Source organism: Eptatretus burgeri, chromosome 13, assembly GCF_056783735.1.
Source record: "Eptatretus burgeri isolate ZD-2024b chromosome 13, Ebu_testis_v1, whole genome shotgun sequence".
Taxonomy (NCBI): Eukaryota; Metazoa; Chordata; class Myxini; order Myxiniformes; family Myxinidae; genus Eptatretus; species Eptatretus burgeri.
The window spans coordinates 29,353,659-29,371,833 of NC_140973.1; the positions used below are offsets into that span (position 1 = coordinate 29,353,659).

The following is an 18,175-nucleotide window of genomic DNA, read 5'->3' on the forward strand; positions in this document are numbered from 1 at the left end:
ATGAGCAGTTTGTGCACTGCAACCCGACTATGATGTCCTGCTCTGTGGAGTTCTCGGCGGACCGTTTGTGATGAAACTGGCTGCTCATGCCCCAAGTTGAAATTTACATTCAATTGATCTGCAGTGGCTCATCTGCTTTTCCTTGCGCTTCAAATTAATGCACAGTTATCATGATCATGGAGTATGCACCTCCACACACTGTTGCCCTTTGCTGATGATCTCTTTCCCTCGGAGTCCCATGCCGAGAACGACATCATTTCTCGTGAAACATCAGCAAGTTGAGCTATCTTTCTCACTAAAACACCTGCCAAACACACCCCAACAATCACCCATTTTTCAAAGTCATTAAAGTCTCCTCTTGCAGCCATGCTAGCCAAAATTATAGGCAACCAGGCCAAGCATTTTGATACAAGACCCGAAGCATGCTTGGATGTAATTTGCTGAATTAACACATGGGACACACCTGTGTGGAAGCTGTTGCTTTCAATACACTTCGTGTCCCTCATTTACCCAGGTGTTACCATTTTTTTGGCCACCACCTGTTCCTCAGGCCAAAGACTGAATCGCTTGGTCAATCAAACACACACATTCTAACCCTGGAGGGCCAGAATGCATAGTCATTCAATTCGACCTCTCCTCCATAGGAGTGAGTCCTCATGATTTCAACAGCAAGCCGTCGTGAATTCTCCTTTTGCAAGGAGCCTTTTTATATAAAAAGGTAAAAGACTCGAAATATTTAAACAGTTTGGGCCATGCACCTTGACCCCAAGGCCAAAGTACACAGTCCAATAACATTGTCCCATTAGCATACACATGCACCGCAGCCCCAAAACTGAAGCACATGGTCAATCAAATACACACATTCTAATGCCAAAGGGCCAGCATGCATTGTCATACAATTGCTGAAACATCTGAACAATTGCTGAACTTTAAAATACACTAAAAACAAACACGACATATTAACCAAAGCTTTTCGTGCTGTACTTCTCAACGTTGCACCACTGCAAGAGAACCAGGAAGTGAGAGAGCATGCATACACACACACACACACACACACACACACACACACACACACACACACACACACACACACACACACACACACACACATATATATATATATATATATATATATATATATATATATATATATATATATTACGGATTTCAGAATCTGATCTGACGAATGCATCCACACATCCAGGTCCTCAGACAGTTATTTCCTTAAATTCATGTTCAGATTAGCCCCATCCCCATGTCTAATGGGATTTTAAATGTGATGCGTTGAGAAGGGTAAAGGATAGATCCCCTCTCTTATGGGAAGCTTTTTTTCTTTACGACAGACACATTTACACACATTTATTTTACGAGCTCTGAAGCCCCCCCCCCCAATTCTTCCTCAGCAACAATCTTTCACGAGCTCAGACGCCCGCCTTTTTTGAGAGCACACGGGTCATCATGGTAACCGTGCGCAAATGAGGCGGGGTGAGCTTGGGGCAGACTGCACCCGCAAAGACGGCCCGGAGATATAAAACGAACGAGAGGGACGTTCTGAGGAGAAAAAGCGAAAGAGAGAAAAGCGAAAGAGGATAGAGGAAAGCGGGGGCAAAAGAAAGCGGGGCGAAAGAAAGCCAGGGAGGGAGAAGAGAACGAGAAGTAAGCTTGGGCAAGCGAGCGTGTGGTGCGCGTGTGGGTGTCTGACCAGCGCCAACAACGAGACAATTCGTCCTTCCCAGTGCTTGTGCAAGCGAACGTGTGGTGTGGGTGTGAGCAGCGCCGCCAACAAGTGAGGAACGGGTCGGTCACCAACAACACCAGGGTCGAAACCTGTGACAGACGATCTGGGTGCCCTCCAGACTTCGACTGGCGTTCAAGGCTGTTCGCGAGAGGGTGCACGGCAAAGCTGGGTGCTGGTGACGGACGTGACATGCACACACACATTTCAGGACGTTTTCACTTCACGGACGACTTTTTGGTGAGCGAAACGATTATTTCCCTCCCCCTGAATGATCTGCTGGGTACCCTTGTCTGTGTTTAGCTGTAAGTCGACCCCCCGATAAGCATCTGCTCTTTGTCTCTTTCCTGGCATTTTGATTGATTTTGCTTTGAAATTCGTTCTTTATTTACCTCAGAAAATAAAAAGTTCTTTCCATTTATTAATTTTATTATTAATAAATTATTTGTCGATTTCCAACCTGTCCGTGTTTGTCCTTTCCTTCCATTGGTCTAGCCTTGTCCGAACCGAGATAGACTGGGAGGTCATTACCACAGATTAGACCAAAAATAGTCGGCACGCACCAGCGGTTAAAACGCTCCGCCACCATAATTAAAATCTAATCGAGATAACATTGGTGCTTTGCCGAGGGTGCGCTCCCAGCTCAGGTAACCACGTGACCTCTAATTAAACGGAATCATTTGACGGTGGACACTGGAACTCATGGTTGACTGGGTGGCGTTCGTGGTTTTAAAACAACCCACCATACCACAACGGTAATTGCGAGCGGTGGCCCCAGGTCCGGCTCTACCGAGGACAACCGGGGATTAATCCCCCTGAGTGACAAGCTGGTGTCTCAGTACCCGGCCGCAACAACAACAAATATATATATATATATATATATATATATATATATATATATATATATATATATATATATATATATATATATATATATATATATACTTGTCTCTGTAAGATTGACACTGATTGGTTCATCAGTTTTGATGTCAATGGTAATCTGAGCCCCAATTGGTTAGCTCACAGTCATCAGCATCTCTGGCTCCGATTGGCTGGAGTGGAGTACATTGTGATGACTCACCATTCACACCAACACCTTGGATGGAGGGGGGGGGATGTGATTCCCCCAAAGCCGATGACTCACCATTTGCATGCGACCATGGGCAGCAGTCGGAACAACAGCTTTGATGTTTCCATGTTGAAAGAGAATGAGAGAATGTACAAATTCCTTTTGACGATATTACACAGGGTCCATGGAAAGGATGAAGATTGCTTCCAACATATGTCGAGGTAAAACACTCCAACCTCAGAATACGGAATATGTAGAGGTGAAGCAAACACTACTTTCATTGGGCGATATACTTGTTGGGATTCCTATAGCTCCATGATCCATGATCAATTGCCTTGATCAACATCCTTGTGAAGAGGGCTTAGCTTAGAGGATTTGATCACCTTGTAATCTTCCTGCTGAAATGGAGAAAATCATGAATATACTCGGTGAGGATGATTACTCAGAGTACATAATTCAGAGATATGTGCACAAGTTTCTAAATACGACAAAGGATCACAAGGTTGGGCCTGACAAATGTTCATTCTATGTCAGGATGTCATGGAAAAACGATCATCAAGAAGGTTTGAAGAACAAGTAAAACACGATATCAAACACGTACCTGGCTGTACAACCTCGAGTTATCTTTACCTCTGACCATTTGGTTTCGTCAGTTAACAGAGATGTTCTGCCCACCTCACAAATCAGCAATGTTATCTCTGAGTTTAAGTGCAGATGTGAAGCTCGGTACGTGGGCCGTACAACCCAAAGGTTGGCTGATGGTATCAAACAGCATGTCCCTCTGGCGATTCGAGAAAAGAACTTGAAAGTTAGGACACAACCAGTCCGAGCATGTCGGAATGTTCAAGAACCGTCGGCCATTTCTTGTTCTTCTGCTATTGTACGGCACTTGATAGCCAATCCCATCTGTGCAAACCACTACAACACAGATATGTGCAAGATATTGAGCCGAGGTCTGAGTGTTTCACGTCTACGAACGTTGGAAGCAACCTTCATCCTTCCCATGAACACTGTGTTATGTCATCAAAAGGAATTTGTACATTCTCTCATTTTCTTTCCACATGGAAACATCAAAGCTGTTGCTCCGACCGATGTCCAAGGTACGCTTGCAAAAGGTGCGTCGTTGGATTTAGGAGAATCACATCCCCCCTCTCCCTCCAAGTCGTTGGTGTGAACGGTGAGTCATCACAATGTACTCCGCTCCAGCCAATTGGAGCCAGAGATAATGATCACTGTGAGCTAACCAGTGGGGGCTCAGATTACCTTTCACGTCATATCTGATGAACCAATCAGGGTCGACCTTGCATAGACAAGCTTATGTATACATGCTCTCTCTCACTTCCTGGTTCGCTTGCTCTGATTCAACCTTGAAAAGTACAGCACGAAAAGCTTTGGCTAATCTGTCATGTTTGTTTTCTTGTATATTAAATATCTAAATGGATTTCTATACAACGTCTAATGAGTTCTACAGAACACCCATTCTCCATGGGGTTTTTATAAATATTTAAATGGATCTTCTCTGGAACATTTAATTAATTATATAGAACAACTGACCTCTCCTCCGAGTTCTATAGAATTTCATCAGGTTCCATGAACATTCTATCGAGTTCTTTTAAAATCTTACTGAGTTCCGTAGAATGTCTATAAAACATTTTTTGAAGGGCATGCCCGAGTGACTCACGTGGGCCCATTGTGTGTGCGAAAACAGGCAGCCGACATGTCGGACAAGGACAATCTGATGACACCCTGGGTTAAGGAATGGCCTTACTCCATTATCTTCTTCAATCTTTCCTTTGGGTTGTCCCGTCCTTCCTGTGCGCTCGTGTGTAATGTGCATAGATTTAAGATTTGGCAGTTCCTGAATTTGTTGAGATTCAGTCGGGGTTTCTTTCTGATCTTCCCATTTGCCGGGTTCCTTGTCCTGTTTTCTATTTTGTTAAACCTGTTCCTTTCCTTTTTTTTCCTTGTCAATGGATCGTGAGTGTGACAGAATGACAAATTACTCCTCGGAGCTAAAAGCGCACCAAGTTTTTGACACACAATTTAAAAATGCAAACATTAACCCTGTGGTGAATTGAAGGTCGTGACGTGTGATCACATGTTACCTGGCTCGAGCACGGAAGAGATAAAGCTGAGGTTCGGCACGGTCGGGGGGATTGTCCCAGGGGCATTGTCGTTTTATGTCGGCGGTTCACTTGGCGCTCGTTGAATGGTGAGGATTGAGAGTATATCGGACTCCGTGCTTATACTGATTTATTTTGCGGTGATTAGTTGCGCGTGTATACCTTACTGCTTATGTACTCCATGCTGCGTCTGTATTCCCTGATGTGCCCGTAGAAGCGGCTCCAATCAAATGGAATAAAGCCTACACTCTGAAGGTTCTTCTCTCGTTTCCATTTCAATTTATTCCATTTGGTTTTCTCGGCTCTCTCAACCAACGATGGACAAGATCTACAAACCAGAGAGGTTCGACGCAGACCCAAACGCGACTGACTCAGAAATGAAATGGTCACATTGGATCCGTTCCTTCTCACACTATCTGACCATCATCGAAGAGGGAGCCGACAAATTGGCCGCCCTTGTGAATCATGTCTCGCCCAGCGTATACAGGCTCTTCTCGGAGTGTGACACCTACGAAGCAGCGATTGACGTGCTGCAGGCGCTCTACGTGAAGCGCAAGAACGAGGTATACATACGACATCTTCTCAACACACGCAAGCAAGCAGCCGGGGAGACAATCGATCAGTTCCTGCAAGCTCTGAAACAGCTGGGAAAAGACGGCAGCTTCCGGGCCGTAAACGCCGAGGAACACTGAAATGAAGCGACCCGGGAGGCATTTATCCAAGGACTTAGATCAGCCCACATACGGCAACGCTTACGAGAGAAAGCGCAACCCACTCTTGAAAAGGTAGTCGATCAGGCACGAGCGATGGATACGGCTCAGCAGCAATCTGAGTCATTTGGGACACCGATGCTGCTAATGAACGCCGCTACGGTGGAAACTCAAGAAACCCCACAGACACAGACACAGCCAGACACAGGGGATGGAGAAACACCCGAGGAGCAGGATACCCAGACCACGTCAAACTCCTCAGCAACTGCTCCGGTTGGTAAATGCTTCTTTTGTGGGTACAAAAGACACCCCCGCCACAAATGCCACATGCATGAATTGTGACAAGAAAGGGCATTATGCCAGGGTATGTAAATCTACTCTAAGGAGAAATAAACCCACTTCTGCGGCTCTCTACTCGTAAAAGAAACTAACTGCAGCCTCCCCGGGGAATCTATCCAAGGCTATCATCAACGTACGAATTAACGGGCATATGGCTGAGGCACTGATTGATACCGGTAGCTCTGAAAGTTTCGTCAACAGCTCGCTAGTGAAGGGCAGGAAATGGAAGATCCACCCGACAGACAATACGGTATGCATGGCCGCCACATCACTACAGTCCCGCGTACGAGGGTACTGCAATGTTGAATTAGACGTAAAAGGGTACACGCATCGGGATGTAAGGGTACTGGTGCTTCGTGATTTATGCGCAGACGTAATTCTGGGTCATAATGTCCTCAAGCAGCACACGAGCGTCGAAATACCCTTTGGAGGAAGCAAACCTCGTCTAATTTTAAATGCTTTGACCACCGCAGAGGTAACGTCCCCCCAGCTGTTCGCTAACTTGTCGCCGGTCTGCAAACCGATAGCGATCAAATCGCGGCGATATACCACTGCTGACATGAATTTCATCACTTCAGAAACCAAGCGATTACTGGAAGAAGGAATTATAGAACCGAGCGATTCGCCATGGCGCGCACAGGTGTTGGTGACCAGCAGCCAGAACCATAAGAAACGAATGGTTGTCAATTATTCCCAAACGGTCAATCGCTTCACCCAACTCGACGCCTACCCTTTGCCGCGCATAGACGAGATGGTCGAACGCGTGGCCAATTATAAGTTATTCAGCACCATCGATTTGCGAAGTGCCTATCATCAAATTCCCATCCGAGAGGAAGACAAACCTTACACCGCTTTCCAGGCAGGTAGGCGCCTCTACCAATTCAGGCGAATTCCATTCGGTGTCACGAATGGGGTAGCTTGCTTACAGCGGGTTATGGACGACATCATCTCAGATGAAAACCTCAAAGACACTTTTGTTTACGTGGACAATGTCACAGTGTGCGGTAGGGATCAGGGGGAACATGACATGAATCTGGACAGATTCTTGAGCATTGCTAGAAAATATAATCTGACTCTCAACTACGAGAAATGCGTATTCTCGGCAAGGTCAATTGACCTTCTCGGCTACACGATAGCCGACGGCACGATTAAGCCTGATCCTGAACGATTGCTCCCACTTCGTGAGCTACCCCCACCTCAGGACCTGCAGACAATGCGCCGGGTGATCGGCATGTTCGCTTACTATGCAAGATGGATTTCGCAATACTCCGAGAAAATACATCCCCTAGTGCAGGGGTCGGGAACGTTTTTGACTCAGAGAGCCATTAAAGCAAAATATTTGGAAATCTATTTCAGTGAGAGCCATATAATATATTTTAAGACTGAATTCAACTAAATGTGAGTATAATAAGCCTCTGAATTTATTCTTTTAAATAATGTTGTTATAATACTCACCATTAATGGGACTTCTGGTGCTGCATGGATTTGCTGATGGCTTTGTAGTCTGGTTGGTACTTGGTGAGGTTAAGCTTCATGCAAGCGTTGAGGCTTTCATCCGTTAGACGTGATCGTAGGTTGGACTTGATGTTTTTAAGATGTGAGAATGACTGCTCACATGCATACGTAGATCCAAACAAGGTCAATACAGCAATACTCACACGCTGCAGTGTGAGGTATGTGACAGGAAGCGCGTTCCAAGTTTTGATAATCAGCTCGTACTCAGGTTGAAGTTTTTTCATTTCTGTCCACATGTGCTTGCTCGCCAACTCTGCTTTCTGTCGTGCGATTCTTTCCAAATCTTCATTCAGTGACTTGAACTTATTCACCCACATGTCTGAGGCCTTCAGGTCAGCCACTTCTGCTTCAAAATCTCTGACAGAGACACCAGGAATGTAACTCAGGTCGGCTGTGTTCAGTGAACACTCGTTTGGATGGGTGATGAACTTAAAAAGACGAGTGTGCTCACGAAATTCTCCAAAGCGTGCTTTGAATGACTGTAGGAGACTGGATGTGAAGCCAGCTAACTGGTGGAGATCAAAGTTTTGAGTGGGCTCACTTGCTGTGCATGCATCTTTAAATTGTCTCAGTTTTTCAAAATGTAGTAAACGACCTGTTTCAAGATCCATGATAAAGAGCTCCAGCTTGTTTTCAAAAGCAAACACACGGCTTTTTGAAGGGATAACACTGTATTTCTAATGCCTTGCATTTTCACGTTGAGCTGGTTCAGATGTTCAGTCATATCCACGAGATAGTAAAACTTGAGGAGCCACTCAGTTTCGGCTAGCTCAGGATGCTCAATCCCTTTCATTTCAAGGAAAGTCCGGATTTCGTTCAGGCAAGCCGCAAAACGGCTAAGCACCTTCCCTCTTGACAACCAACGCACATTGCTGTGCAAAAGCAGACTGTGATAGTTATTTCCAACTTCATCCAGCAGTGTTTTAAACTAGCGACCATTTAAGGCTCAGGCAACAATAAAGTTGATCACACGAATGACCAGCGACATCACTTCGCCAAGCTGCCCATCACACATCTGAGCACGAAGTGCCTCCTGGTGTAGAATACAATGGAAACTTAGGATGGGTCTATTTTCATGTTCACAGAGAAGCACCACAAATCCTTTGTTTTTCCCCACCATACACGGAGCACCATCAGTACACACCGAGATAAGTTTATCCTTTCGTAGATTTTTTTCTTGAGCGAACTCCATGAAAGACTTGAATAAATACTCACCTCTTGTGGACCCTTTTATTGGCAGAACAGCAAGACTTTCTTCGCGCAGTGTATCACCAGCAGAATATCTTGCAATCACACTGAACTGCGACAAATGGCTTACGTCTGTTGACTCATCCAAAGCCAGGGAAAAGAACGGCGCTGTATTTATGTCCTTCACTTGCGTTTCCTCCACCTGGTTTGCCATCATGATGGTACGATCATGAACAGCTCTTGCCGACAGAGGCATGTCTTGTATCCGTTTGATTATCTTGTCTTTGTTCGGAAGATCATCAAAAAGTTCATTGGCGACATCCAGCATGAACGTTTTTGCATACTCGCCATCTGTGAATGGTTTTCCGTTTCTCACTATTGCTAAAGATCCAGCAAAGCTAGCGGAATTATAGTCACCTTGCCGGGTCCATACGCGGAGTTGCTGCTGGCGGGCTTGCACCCTGCTCAGTAGCTCTTGGCACGCTTTCTTTCTGCTGTCTCCCGCAGGGTATTTTGATGCAAAGGTAGCATGGCGCGTGTCGAAGTGCCGCTTTATATTCGACTGTTTCATCGATGCAATTTTGTCATTGCAAATTAGACACACCACAGAACCTGCTCTCTCCACAAAGGCGAATTCTTCGGCCCATTCGTCCTGAAATGTACGATACTCCTCATCTTTTTTTCTTTTCGCCATCTTCTTCGTCGAAGGGTTAGCTTTGAGCAAATGAGAGAGAGGGAGATGTTGACCCAAGTGAGTCTGGCTGGCCTGCGCACGGGCTGACATACTCGAGAGGTGCGGCGCGGCCGGCCGACTCTGGGATGCTGTCGCCTCAGCGGTGGCGCGTGATTGGTCGAGATGAATTCCGTGACGCGTCTCGGCAGCGGCACGTCATTGGAGGAACCGAAATCACGAGTCGCCTCAGCGGTGGCGCGTGATTGGTCGAGATGAATTCCGTGACGCGTCTCGGCGGCGGCACGTCATTGGAGGAACCGAAATCACGAGTCGCCTCAGCGGTGGCGCGTGATTGGTCGAGATGAATTCCGTGATGCGTCTCGGCGGCGGCACGTCATTGGAGGAACCGAAATCACTACTCGCGTCGGCCGCATGACTGGACGAAACAAAAACCGCTTCAGACAATTCGGAGGTGTTTTTTCTTCTCTCCTTCTGCCAAGTTCAGCCCTGCACGTGAATGAAGCACGACACCATTCAAACTATAGGTAAAGCTTCTGCGAGAAATATTGGGCTTTCCAAATTTCAAACTCCAATTTTATCTGCGAGCCAGATGCAATCATCAAAAGAGCCATACCTGGCTCGCGAGCCACACGTTCCCGACCCCTGCCCTAGTGCATTGCAAAATTTTCCACCAGATGCCGCTGTTGTAACAGCTTTCAACAACCTCAAAGACGATATCGGTAATTCCGTGGTATTATCGATCGATAGCTCGGTGCCCTTCGTGGTGGAAACAGATGCTTCAGATCACGCGATAGCTGCTACGCTTAATCAGTCTGGGCGGCCGGTCGCGTTCTTCTCGAGAACTCTTTCTGGAAGTGAGCAGAGACACTCGGCAATAGAGAAGAAGGCGTACGCCATCGTCGAAGCGCTGCGTAAATGGAGACATTATTTACTGGGAAACCACGTCACGCTCGTTACGGACCAACGATCCGTGGCATTCATGTTTGATGGGAAAAATAACGGGAAAATTAAGAATGAAAAAATTATGAGATGGCGGATAGACCTAGCTTGCTATAGTTACGACATAGTCTACCGGCCCGGGAGGGAAAACGCTGCTGCAGACACCTTCTCTCGGGTCTACTGCTCGGCGACAATCAGTCGGGCTTTGCAAGACCTCCATGTGTCTCTGTGCCACCCGGGGGTAACCAGAATGGCACATTTCGTGCGCAGACAGAACCTGCCCTATTCTATTGAAGATATTAAACAAATGAATGCTTCATGCCCTGTTTGTGCTGAACTAAAACCCAGATTCTATGGCGCGGCTTCTGGCAGATTGATCAAGGCCACTTCTCCCTTCGAGAGACTAAACATTGACTTCAAAGGGCCCCTGCCGACCGAGACAGACAACAGATACATATTCACTGTTGTTGATGAGTATTCAAGGTTCCCTTTCGCATTTCCGTGCTCGGATATGACCTCGGGCACTGTCGTGAAATGTCTGTCTGACCTCTTCGCTATGTTTGGGAAACCTTCGTACATACATTCAGACAGAGGGCCGTGTTTCATGTCGGCCGGGCTAAAACAATTCCTATTAGAGCACGGCATAGCAACTAGTCAAACGACGGGTTACAACCCACAGGGTAATGGGCAGGTGGAACGATATAATGGAGTTATTTGGAAAGCCGTAACTCTGGCGCTGAAATCGAGAGGACTGGGCCCCGAGCGGTGGGAGGTTACCCTTCTCGACGCTCTGAATTCCATACGCTCTTTGCTCTGCACGTCCACCAATGCAACTCCTCACGAACGAATGTTTACTCATCAACGACGTTATGTTGACGGCCAATCGGTGCCCAACTGGCTAACCCATCCCGGAACAGTGTTCATGAAACGCCCGGTACGACAAAGCAAGTATGAACCCATGGTGGAAGAGGTCGAACTCATCGATACTAATCCAGAGTATGCTCATGTCAGGCTCCCGGATGGCAGGGAGACCACTGTATCGGTTCGCCATTTGGCTCCCTCAGGTACTCCTCCCGCAGGTACACCACCATCTGGCACACCTCCCTCTGACATCCCCTCCCCAGGTGTTCCCCCCCCCAGGGACTCCACCCAAGAAGGGTGACGACGGAGCTGCCGCATTCCACCCGAGAGCGATCGGGGAGTCATCTCCGGCACGAGTCGAGGCTCACCAAGAGGATCACCGACTCAATCTGTAAAGGGGATTATTGGCATCCTCGATGCTCATGCTCCTATATGCTCGTTACATAATATATCAATGCTCTTGACCATGCTCCTACAACTCAAAATAATCCTCACTGCTTGGCATGTATGCTTCTGTAGTTTAGATAGTTCGCGTTGCTTGAAATGTATACTCCTATAGCGCTGAAGTAATCATGGTGCATTAGTTGGGCCTCTAGTTACATTTTAAAGACGGGGAGAATGTGGTGAATTGAAGGTCGTGACGTGTGATCACATGTTGCCCGGCTCGAGCACGGAAGAGATAAAGCTGAGGTTCGGCACGGTCGGGGGGATTGTCCCAGGGGCATTGTCGTTTTATGTCGGCGGTTCACTTGGTGCTCGTTGAATGGTGAGGATTGAGAGTATATCGGACTCCGTGCTTATACTGATTTATTTTGCGGTGATTAGTTGCGCGTGTATACCTTACTGCTTATGTACTCCTTGCTGCGTCTGTATTCCCTGGTGTGCCCGTAGAAGCGGCTCCAATCAAATGGAATAAAGCCTACACTCTGAAGGTTCTTCTCTCGTTTCCATTTCAAACCCCACACATGTCTTTTTGCACTGCTCTTAACATATTCACCTCCTTCGCTCGGCCATTTTGCAGAGCATTTGCTCAGGCAGGATCAGGTTCGAATCCGATCAGCCAATCCCATTGCAATGTAGTTTAGACCCAATAATGAAGTGAAAATGATCAAACATGGCACAAAACTGCTTGCAATGAAGGTATGTAAGGCTTATGATGATATATATATATATATATATATATATATATATATATATATATATATATATATATATATATATATATATATAATACTGTATGTTGTTTGAACCAAAAATACATGGACACTTGATTCCAGGCATCGTATTATTTCTACTATTTGACATACAGTACACTGTACTAGATATGAAACTGTATGCAGAATTTGAAAATAGCAAAGGCTGAATGAGGCTGTAGTTGGAGTTGAATACCTGAGCCTATCAGGGCCAGAACAGCTAGGCAAAGGCCTGAACCAGCGCATAGGCCGAGGAGAAGAGCCACAGCTCGGCAAGAGGGTGAGCGGATAAGGCGGAGAAAGCGAACCACAGTCAGCGTGCTTCGCCATGACATTGCACATATATGAAAGCACCTCGGGTCAAAAAGAGATACGTATACTGAGGCACTTTGTTTAAAGCAAACAAGCACAGTCATCACCATACAGTAAGCATATGAACATTCAAATAGATATATGACAATTAAAATGCAATTATGCTAAGACATTTGATAGCAATTTTAATACAAGGCTTGATAGGTTTTCTTTAATACATCACTGCAAAAAAAAAATTTTTCAAAGGGTTGCTTGACACAAATAAAACAAGAAAAAATACGAAATTGTTGTAAAAAGATTAAATTCTGTGAAAAGGATGAAATTGTTCTAAAAAGACGAAAATTCCCCATTTCTTGTTTTCCTGTTCCCCTTTGCTCCATTTTGATGTCTTCGTTTATCACCACTCTGTTTGCAGCTCTTTCATTTGCCTTGATGTCTGTATAAAAACTGGAAACAGTCACTTTACAAATTCCGCAACAATATCATTTTAATTCATTGGGAATGTCACAAAATGTCTTTACTATGACAGGCAAGCAAGGAGGAACTGATTTTGTCAGCTGCAATAATCCAGAATAGAAAATATTTAAGTTTAGATACTCCAAGCTGACCCATAAATCCATCTTTGGCACTGGCAATGTGAGCTAAGCCCAGAATGTCCCAGTTGTTAAGGCAATTATTATGAGAGAATTTCCGGGACTATCTCCTGTTCAATTTCCCCAATGGCAGGAAAGAAAGTGTTTTCACACACACAATGATTTTCATATGAACTATAAATAATAGACCGAGCGTATTTAATAAAGGGAGACAACAATGAATCCATAGTTCCTGCGCACAATTCAGACACATCCTGTACACAGAAAATGGAATCCAAAGTTTCTCTTATGCTATTGCCTTCGACTGGACGTAAAAACACGATGACAAAAGGAATTATGAGGCTTCAGAATTACAATTTTTTTGTATACAGAGTGGAGGCTCATGAAGGAGCAACAACACAGAATGGACCAGAACAAAACAGAAAGAAAAGAACAGCAGAAAGAGGGAGGAGAACACCAATAGCAGGGAAGAAAGACAACATATGTGGAGGGATGAAGAGTGGAGATGAGTAATGAGCCTGGATTTTGGAAGATTCACAATAACTGGGTTAGTAGAAAAGGGTGTGCACCATGGAAAAACCTGGGGGGTGAGATTGGGGGGGGGGCAGAGTACAGAAAGGGTAGATGATGCAAGACCAGACAGGAGGTAGTATAATACAGAATCCCCCGACCTGTTTGCGATGCGAAAGTGAGAGGCCCAGCAACTCAGTTTCATCATGGAGATGCCAATGATTTTGAAAGCCTTGGTTTCCATGGCATCAATCTGAGAAATGTGTGAGGCCGGTGTGCCAGCCAAAAGGGGAGAGCAGCATTCCATCAAGCTGCAGATGAAGGCCTTGTAAGTAAATAAAAGATCAGATGTGTCAAAAAATGATTTTGCAAAATGGAAGATATCCACTCGAAGGCTGGCTCCAGAGGCCAACTTAGATATTTACTCGTAGTTTGCCAAAGAAAGATCATGGGTGATGGTGAGCCCAAACGTTTAAGTGACTGAACTTATTTGAGAGCTTTGTTAAGGAAGTAGATGGGAGGGTTCGCCAGATGATCCTTCCATTGAGACAAAGTGAGAATTGTCAGAAAGACATATTCCACGTGCTGTGTGAACAATGTAAGGAAAGTTGGGAAAGATGAATTCCAAGTAAAGAATGTAAGGAAAGCTGGGAAAGATGGATGTAATTGGAAAGGCTGGAAGGACAGAAGTCCAGCATGAACTCGAGAGTTCATAGAACACCTTACCTTGTGCAGTCTTCAGAGGAAAAAATGGAGGGGTCTTTTAAACTCTTGCTTTGCATTTCCGAACATGATCTATATTTCCCATGAGCCGCCATTTTGTCTGAATCTCGATATTCCCGACACGAAGAGCACGAGCGGGAAATTTGATTGGTTGAGATGATGTAAAATGGCGTAATATTTTGTGAAAGTACTATTTAATGGAAAGTTTTGAAAGTGCCAATAAGGCAATTTGTGTTATCCAGTGTTCAAATATATAATTCAAGTGAAATTTAAAAAAAGATTTAAAGACTGTAGAAAAGAAACAAAAAAAATCTTTTTTTGGAAGTTTAACATTGTTGCTGCAGTGTCTTGTACAACACCTTATTGAACAGATTATATCACTAGTAGTTCTTCGTGCCCATTGTTTCTGTCATTTATGATGTCCCTAAAAACAGTAAGTTTCCTGTTTGGAATGATTTTCAATTTTGTTTGACTGCCAGCCAGCCAGACTAAACAAAATTACCTCACTCCTCTGCGCATGCAGTCGCCAAAGTACTGCTAAACTGCAGGTTCGTGTTCCGATTAGTGTTCTACAGTGTTCAAAATATAAAATTCAATTGAAATTAAGTAGTTCCTCAATAATAAACTGACGTCTGTAGACAGACAGACAAAGTAAACCAGTTGCTTAACCCTGCTTTTCGCTTTGCACACACAGGGTAATGAACACCATGGATGAATGTTCCAGTTACAACATCAGTCGTTGGTTCCTCTAAATAACATGTGCAGCTCGAGTAACATTGGCAGGTTGTAGGACCTCTGATTAGAAATGTATTCCCTCTTCAGGAAAAGCATCATTGATCATTGAACCTCTCCGATGCGAGCCTCTCTCATACTTCAGTAGGAAACTTTGAGTAAACTACCTTTAGTGCTAGTTTCATGTGGTAGTTACACAAGTCTCTCACTCGCTTTCCATTTCCAAACTTGGAGCTGCACTCTAACCAAGGGGCTTCAGTACTCCACTCCAAATCAACTATTTATTAGAGGTTTTCCAGGCCAATTTCAATTTTTTTTTTCTGCTCAATTTGATGAACACACATTCAAATTCACACAGTTTTACTAATCAACTCATACTAAGGTTTATTCTTCAATATTTGCACATTTAATTTCATTTCCATGCATTCATGATGACGCACCTGACATTCACAAATGCGTTTGATTCATTCAATTTCGTTTTTCAGCATTCATAATTACATTCTTTTTATCCGGATATTGAATTTTCACACCTTTTTTCGATGGGTCAATCAAATTGTTATTTTGTTTTTTCGTTTGTGGCCAATCACTTTCGTCGTTTGCGTATTCAAATAACGACATGATGGCTAATTTTGGCAAGTTCGTGTTTCTTTTTTTCATCATAGTTTTTCATATTTTAATTCACTTACTTTCCGTTTTTCAGATTTGACTATTTCTTTTGTATGTTTATGTCATTATTAATTTTGAATTTGTCTAAAATTATATAAGACCAAGTTTATGTAAGGACAGAAATAAATTTCTTTGAAAAACAATTCAACAAATCTGCATAGGCACCACCCCCATCCCATTTTTATGAAATGAAAAAAAAATGCAAATATGAAAGAAAAGTCTTGTTATCCGTAAGGGGTTATATTTATAAAATGAAAAACATGCATTTCCCTGTGCATTTTTTTCCACAGGCCCTCTTCTCCTTTTTCTGTTATTTTTGAGTTGCTTTCTTCAGCCTTCAACCTCCTGACGTGCTCGGCATCATGCCATTTAGGTCAGGCTGTGATTGTACCATCTGATACACATTTCATGAGTTATTTGCCCCACATTTTCCCGGGCCACCTCTTGGAGGAGATCACTCCTCCACCGTTGAAGATTCATGCCTGCATTACGTGCTGCTTCCCGGTTCCCTACCCGGAGTTGCCATTCTGGGAGGGCCAGGTCTCTCTTCACACCAGCCTTGAATGCGGAATGAGCCATATTTGTTTGGTTAAGGAATGGTGAATAGGATGGTAGCAGCTTCAGTTGGATCTGCTGATTGATACCTGGTGGAAGTTGGGCGCGCAAATGGGGTCTTCCATCGTCGTAGATTATAAAGACGGGCTCATCTGCAGGAAACATATTCTCACACTCATGGGCTGTCTCCAGGAAACTCCTGAAATCTTTCTCTCATAACAGTCTCAAAAGCTTTTGGTTTGTCTGGCAGGGCATCTTGCAGGTCATCTTTCATATTTTTTAAGAGTCTGCAGAGGGGTGATGTCCAGTATTCACTGAAGCTCATTTCGCATCTCTGGATCAACTTTGGTGTGATGTGCTCCCGTGGATAATTTTTCATAATGACCGGTGCGCAAATATGGAGCCACAATTGACCTTGCGGTGGATTACTTGATGCCTTGAGTATCAGCCAGTTCTAGATCGTCAGCATTGTTGTTTTCAAAAGCTTCAATTAGCCCCTCCCTATTTATGTTAGATATTCTCTTGTAATGACCACCGGCAGCCGTCTTTATTTTCAAAATTGGCTCGAGAGAGAAGTGTACCAAACACATACCAGAGCATCAAATGCAAAAATGTAACAAATGTATGCCCATTCATGCAATTTAATTCTTAATCAACCTCTTTCTGTTGGTTGTGGCGAAATTGAATGAAGTTACTGACGATTTCCATGGGAATGTACATATTTTACAGCTGAATGAGGTTAAAAGTCTAACAAATGTTTAACTAATGAAATTGAATGAACCTTTTTGCTGATTGAATGATTTATTTATTTATTCGTATGCAGCCAGTGGCTGCTTGGCTGCAATATTTTCTGGGGAATAGCTCTGCCGCTAATGCGTTTTCCCCGCTACCAGTAAGCTGGTGCACTCATTTTTCCGACTCGGAAGGATGACAAGCTGTGGAAACTCACCTGGTGTTAATTCAATGGTACGATGGGCTTGAACTCAAGCCAACACCAGGTTTCAAATTGAATGATGATATAAAGGTACGTTCATTTTCACTTTGAATTGAATGACCCGGGTATTAAATTGAATTAAATTTATTTGAAATTGGTCAGGAAAACCTATTGTGACAGATGTCGCCTCTGGATAACTCCGAGGAGACCACAATCGCCAGTCGCCCCAGAACTTCCCGTGGGATCCCACACCCAGAGTTGTGTTACCACACTCAAATGCCAAAGTATGAGCGGGTACCATGCCGGCGGTTACACAACAGACCTTGGACAGTTGGCCGAGCAGAACTATCATTGCATAACCGCATCCGAGATCGAACTGAGATAAATCAGTGCAGGCCAAACATCTCAGCAGTCTTATGTTACCATCAGAACAGACAGAGCAAGAGTGAGATTTGCTTTGCAATACATGTCCCCTACCAATGTGATATTCTCTCAGTCCAAAAAGGGCAAAACAGAAAAATTGATGAAACACCTTGAAACTCGAACTTGTTCTGTAACTTATCATAATAAAGCCAGGTACCATGTTTCAGTTGAATATGTTAAGGGGTATGGGAAAAAAAGTCTGAAAAACCACAGGTGGTATGGTTGGACAGATGGACAGACAGAGAACAAAGCTATCATCCCCTCCAGTGAAACCAGTTGGAAACTAATAAGCCAGGACACAGTTTCTTGAGGAAATTGCTTTCAGTGACGGTAATCAAAATGCAAGTATTTACAGTGACAG

General features: G+C 44.3%; 1 protein-coding gene across 3 annotated transcripts in view; it reads right to left on the reverse strand.

The window, feature by feature from the left end:
- LOC147014147 (atrial natriuretic peptide-converting enzyme-like) overlaps positions 1-18,175 on the reverse strand; it is a 131,635-nt gene that overhangs the window by 99,610 nt on the left and 13,850 nt on the right. Inside the window, exon 5 of one of the 3 annotated variants that reach the window (XM_085851848.1) lies at positions 12,563-12,720. The exons of the other annotated variants lie outside the window; for them this stretch is intronic. Coding sequence (XP_085707974.1) covers positions 12,563-12,720 — 158 coding nt within the window. The remainder of the gene's footprint in view (positions 1-12,562; positions 12,721-18,175) is intronic. 3 annotated transcript variants of the gene reach the window in all.